Here is a 6,391-nt window from a genome sequence, read left to right on the forward strand (position 1 = left end):
GCACTAAATTTCACGACATTATTCACACTATATTTTACCTGTTGTAACCTGCAGGTGGTGCTGCCGAGCAGTCTGGAATGATCGATGTTGGGGATGAATTGCTCGCAATCAATGGCAGATTCCTGCACGGCCTCATGCACTATGATGCTTGGAACATCATCAAGTCTGTCCCTGAAGGACCTGTCCAGTTACTGATTCGGAAAATTAAAACAGTTTAATGATTGAGATTTTATCGGTGTATTGGAGCATGCCCAATAACATCACTGTGCCAAAGCAAAGTGTTAACCCAAGGAGCTGCTGGCAGTTTTCTCAAATCCCATCAAAATTACCTCTACCAACTTTTTTCTTGAAGGAATGAGAGTTCGGAAATAACGAGGTAGGTTAGAGCCAAGTTGTGAATCTTCCGGATTCAGAGGCCTTTTCAGTACAAGTAAATATGCTTTCTAAGTGTTATAAGAAAAGGTGAGAGAAAAAAGCATTTTCAGATTCTTTAATTGTATTCCAGAATAGACAGTGGAGTTCAAATGATGTTCAAATAATCCTTAGTTTTGGTCAGCTCAGCACTGACACTTGCACAAACCTATTACCATGCCTAAGAATTTCCAAATCAAGGTACTGAGAAATTCATTGCCTGAAATGAACTACATACTCTCTATAGAGACCCAATTCTTAAATGCACAATGGTAAGAATCCAAAGCTTAGGGGCCCCTGGAGTTTAACTAGCTAAAACCAAGCAGTTTACTAACAGAGCACTGGGAAACTTGCTGCTGTTTATCCAACCAGGACCGTCCTATCAGTTAGGATATTGGTATATGGAGTCACCTAGAACTAAGAAGGCAGAATTGCAACCTATATGCGAGATCCATCCTTCCAGATCCCATTAATGAGCCAGACCGGTTGGTCAATGACCAACCGTATCCTGGAATACTGCAGAGCTGCTTGGCTGACAAATCAGAGTACTGAGTCCACCACAGATAGTTGAATTGGTTCCAATCTTTCATTGCCGGCACATTACTTTTTAGGCCTCTCAACCCCAAATGTGATTCTACTTATTTCCCACACCTGAAGGATAACAGATACTAGTTGATTTTTAAATATCAGCCAAGTGCAAGTTTGAGACTTTGTTACATAGGCAGCAGGTACCAGGAACTACTAATGAGCAACATACCACTACCCTCTTGACCATAGCATGACATACACCACACCCCACTGGACTGTCTTTCCACCAGTTGCAAATGTAAAGCTTACAGGAGCCACTTGGCTCACTGCAACCCATTGTTCCTCAATCATTGTAAGAACCAAATCTTGGAGCATACGTTCTCCTGTTCATCCACTAAGAAAGGTAACACCTTCCAGCGGCAATCATTTCAAATCTCAGGCTCTTTCCTCATTAGCGTCTCTCCATGTAAAGAAATAATGTGGATCTGTTCTAAAATAATATTAGTTCCCCCCTTATTAAAATCAGTTGTTCAGTGTCTGTATTTAAGTACAGTGGGGCAGGTTTTCCTGTTTAAGACCCCGGCATAAGAACTTGGTGGGATGGAAGCAAATTGATATGCCAGATGCACACAATCTTCCATCCATTTATTCTGTTAGGCAGTATAACGTCAGCAGCTTACGTCCAGTTAATGTGATTAGTTGGTTGACCCTGCTGCGATCATGCCTGGGTGCTGTCCCAAGTGTCTTTGAGCAGGAAAGGCTGTTCCTCCTTACCACAAGGTCATGAGCACTGAGGCCCCAAGTTGCGCATCACTCCAATCTGCCTAAATTTGCTACACTTTTCATCCTGCGGTTCTCAAATCAGAGATCGAGAGGAAGGATTCTGGGGTGCTTCATTGGTGAAAGGGAGTTCGGACTGACATTACGTCACACAACCACCTTTCCCTGAATCCTACTTCAAACTGGCGAATCACACTGTGTAGCGTCAAGAGCTGGTTGTGAAGAAACAAACAGTCTGAATTGTGCAAGCTACCTGACTGAAGCAACATCAGTAATTCCAAACTGCCTGTAGGGTAAGAAAGTAGAAAGGCATAAAAAGGTTATGGGGTGAAACTATGCTGTATGTTATTATTAGCATATGATACACAAGGCATTAAAATAAATAGGTTAATGCCTCCACTAAAATAGTAGAATAGGAATCTCATATGAAAGCATAATCATTCGTAACTAATGCCACGTGTACAATTTCATGTCATTAGTGAGTCAATTGCACAACTAGTGGATCTAAAGGAATTCACAAGCAGCCAGCCCTTCAACGTTAACAGCCAATTTAATATAATTTTCTCTGCACCTGGGGCCATGCAACTAGATTGTTTCCCTATAGGTGGCATAATTACCACATCCTTTGTCATCGCAAATCTTTCTGTCAAGGGAACTATAATTCCTATTCTAAAGATAACAAAGATATTTAATTTCTTTTGGGAATGTGAACAGCACTGGTAAGGCCACATTTAATGCCCACCCTTTGTTACCCTAATAGATCTTTTTGAACTGCTGCAGGTCTTATGGTAATGGAGCTCCCACAATGGTCTTATGTAGGGATGTCAAACTATTCTGTAGGTGTATTCAGTAAGAAGACAGAAATAACTTGAATTGTGTCACGCCTGTAACATAGTAACGTCCCAAAGTGCTTCACAGGAATGTTATCAGACAAAATTGTCAGGGATATTAGGGCAGGTTACCAAAAGCCTGGTCAAAGATGTTTTAAGGAGCATCTTAAAATAGAGTTATTACAGCACAGAATGTGGCTATTCGGCCCATCGAGTCCATGCCGTCTCTCTGTAAAGCAATCCAGTCAGTCCCATTCCCCAACTCTATTTCTGCAGCCCTGCAACTTTATTTATTTATTTATCATCTGCAAATTGCTGTGCTCGCTGATCTACATTGGCGCCTGGTCAAGCAATGTCTTGATTTTAAAATTCTTTCAGATCCGTCCATGGCCTCACCCCACCTTATCTCTGTAATCGCCTCCAGTTCTACATCCCTCCAAGTTACCTGTGATCTAATTCTGACTTCTTCAGCATCCCTAATTTTAATTGCTTCAGTATTGGTGGCCGTGTCTTCAGCTGCCTAGGCCCTAAGCTCTGGAATTCCCTCTGTACACCTCTCTACCCGTCTACCTCTCTTTCCTTCTTTAAAACCTACCTCTTTGACCAATCTTTTGGCCATTTGCCCTAATATTGCCATATACATTATATTTTTAATGTATTATTGAAAAAGATTGATATGAAAATTACAAATGTATTTCCTTCTTTTCAGTAAGTGCTAAATCTTAGAATCATACAGCACTGAAGGAGGTCACTTGGCCCAACAAGGAGGAGAAGAGGTGGTAGTGTTTAGGTCACAGATTCTAGAGCTTAGCAATGAGAAAATGCCAATCCAAAACAATTAAAAAATATAACCACCTGGGATTTCTGCAGGTGTTCTTCCAATTGTTTCCGCCATTTCTGCTGATCTCCCACTGAACTTATCAAAATCTTCTCTAAATGGAATTGAGGTACGCATCAGCCCTGATCTAAATGGGGTTCAATGGCCCACTGCTATTCCTAATATGGTTATTAATTACAAATTGTAATTGCCGCTCACGTGCAGCAATACATCTGAGTACGTTTACAAAGGATAAAGATACATCACTTAAAAGCAGGATTAAAAATACGAGTAAGCTGAGCTTCTAAAAAAATAAATAGCTGAACTCATTCAAGGCTTATTTCTTTTCAAGTTAGCTTTCACAGGAAGGAATGAAGCTAAACATGGTTTAAAACTATTATTTTGATCTATTTCAACCCGAATGCAGACACTGAATGGACTGCACCCAAGAATGAAGAAACTAGATTTAGTAAAGGTTGAGAAGAAAGATCAGATGAGGTGACATGTGTATTGTTATGAATCAAGGCACATATTAGAAACTAATTAAAATTAGTTTCCTTTTAAATTACATTATGTTAAAATAAATCATTGTACAGATTAAATAGTTGCACTTTTCTGAAATTTCTGTCTGGAATCTCATACAAACTCATTACCTTGGATGTCTGAGTCAAAGGGCATCGAGGTTCCAGACCGATTTGTTCTGTTTGCCCTGGTGTACCTTGTTGCTTTGAAAATCCCCTGTTTGGAATGGATTGTTTCAAACAGCTGATGTATGGACAATACATTAATCAGAATCTGCCTCTCTGCCCAAATTATTTCAAGAATTCCTCAATATAATGTTTTCAATGTTTGTGGCGGAGAGGATGTTTACAAAAGCAAGTGTCTGGACCATAGTGACTGAAATTACTTTTCACTCACGTCAGAAATCCCCGAATGTATAAATCCCACTTCTGTTTAAATTGCACAGCGATTCTAGTGATCCTAGAAATCCTGCGACTGTAATATTGAAGCTAGTCAATAGGTCATTTGTCTGCATTTGGAAAACATAATATAGACATCAACAGGTGAACACCAAATTTCACAGTGTATGACAAATAAAAACATTCACAGCCTCAAACCTCCATCCCATCCCTATTTATCTATATTGTTTTGTTTGAGTTCAAATTGCCAGCATCTGTTTGGTCACTCACTTTCTTGAAAACATTATTAGTTGTAATGTAAAGATAGTCATTGGAATTACAAACAGTTCTGTAAAACTAGCATATTCTAGCATTATTACAACTTGCACAAATTAAAACTCTGCACTTCTTAGTGATTCCATTTTAACTCTGCAAAAGTACCGAATTATCGATGAATAAATCATTTAAAGTTAACATCTAATGAATTTAGAATTTTAGACCAACCTGCTTATGTTTCGAAAAGAAACATTTTGGTGCACAAACTGTAAAATACTGTTGTAAAAATATTTTTATTTGTGTAAGAATATGACTGCTTTGTCAACAGTTGTCTTACATGCCTTCAAGAAATATAGGGGAATAAAAGAGTGCAATACTACAAGATGGACTGTATATTTTTAAAAGTGGTTTTGCACTCATTATTTAAAGCTGGAAAATCTGTAAACAAGGTTTTATATTGATTCAAAACACTATTTTATGAAATAAAAATGCATCCTAATCATATATTGTGGTCATTCCTCAATGTACGTGCTTTTATTTTTAACAGGATATTTTTATTCACTGAATCATTTGGTGTCCAGTACCTGTTTTCTCCTCCAGCCTCATGGATTCTCCTTGAGGCTTGCGTTCCACCAGCCATAGTGTCTTATGAGTTTTTTTTAAATGTCTTGGTGGGTTAAATAGCTTCCTCCTGTGCTGTAATATCTATCATTCTATGAAACTCTTATTTAACTGAGTCTGTGCCTGGAAAGCTGTTTAAATAATGTTGGTGCTGAACTAGTTTAGGACAATGTGCCCAGTGAGAAGTACCTCAGATACTGAACCTGCTGCTCCTTGTGTGATTTCTCAGTTTGGTTCAGGTCGATCTGTGCCGGCCAGGTTTGCTGTGTGACGCCTAAGTATAGATGAGCAATGACTGAGACTCCTAGTTCAGAATTGTCACCATCTCACACAATTTGAGTCAAAACCAGAGGCCAAGGAGGTACAAATGCTATTGGGACTGTTAAATGTGGCATTGACTGGGGAGGCCTGACCACAGCGTGTATGTTGCAGAGAGAATCTGGTTGTAGTTTCAAAGTGAGTATCAGCATGTTATAGGATTACTATTTGTTACAGGTAAAATATCAGGGCATTATACCGATTACTTTTTTACATATAGATTATTAGTGAGTTTTGTATTACTGCTGCTTATGAGCAGAATCTGAGTGTCACTAGTATTGGTTACTGTAACTTAAGTGAGTTACTATTAGTTACTGGTGGAATCAAAGTTTCTCTAACCTCTGGTTTCCCCTCTGCAAATTCCTCCCTCATCTTTAATTTCCCCTCTTCCCCACCCTCCGTGTCCCATCTTCTTCTGCTAATACTTCTGATACAAGAGCTGCTGGTGCAAAACCAGAATGAAAGTTACTCAACTACAGGGAATCTAACCTTTATAAGGTAAATGCGCTAACATTTCCAGACATCAAGTGATCAGATGTCACATGGTCAGGTGCCATGTAGTTAGATCATCATGTAATCAAACCTCCAGGAATGCCTCCAACCACAGTTGGCAACACTAACACCTGAACCTGCTTCTCAATATTCCACTCAAGGGTCAGACTATACGATCAAATTGTTGGACACCTCCTCAGTCAAACTTTCTTCAGAGCAGGTATTGCAGGATCCAGTTCTGGCAAACCTCCACAGTTATTGGGAATTTCCAGACTACCTTATAAGGGGAGGAACCTCCACTCGCCTGAGAAAGCAAATGTCATCAGTTAGGCGTAGCCGACGGTGGAGATTCCTTATGATAGGAGCTGTTGCTTATCTGGCTCATTTGAAACACAGCATACTAATCAAGGCCAGTGCAC

General features: G+C 39.5%; 1 protein-coding gene across 10 annotated transcripts in view; it reads left to right on the forward strand.

The window, feature by feature from the left end:
* Window positions 1–5,043, forward strand: part of pdzd2 (PDZ domain containing 2) — a 632,977-nt gene extending 627,934 nt beyond the window's left edge. For all 10 annotated transcript variants that reach the window (XM_068032021.1, XM_068032011.1, XM_068032069.1 and 7 more), the window contains one exon: window positions 55–5,043. In XM_068032021.1, coding sequence (XP_067888122.1) covers window positions 55–218 — 164 coding nt within the window. In that variant the 3' untranslated portion in view covers window positions 219–5,043. The remainder of the gene's footprint in view (window positions 1–54) is intronic.
* Window positions 5,044–6,391: the final 1,348 nt, after the last annotated feature.

This window comes from Heterodontus francisci, chromosome 1, assembly GCF_036365525.1.
Source record: "Heterodontus francisci isolate sHetFra1 chromosome 1, sHetFra1.hap1, whole genome shotgun sequence".
NCBI lineage: Eukaryota > Metazoa > Chordata > Chondrichthyes > Heterodontiformes > Heterodontidae > Heterodontus > Heterodontus francisci.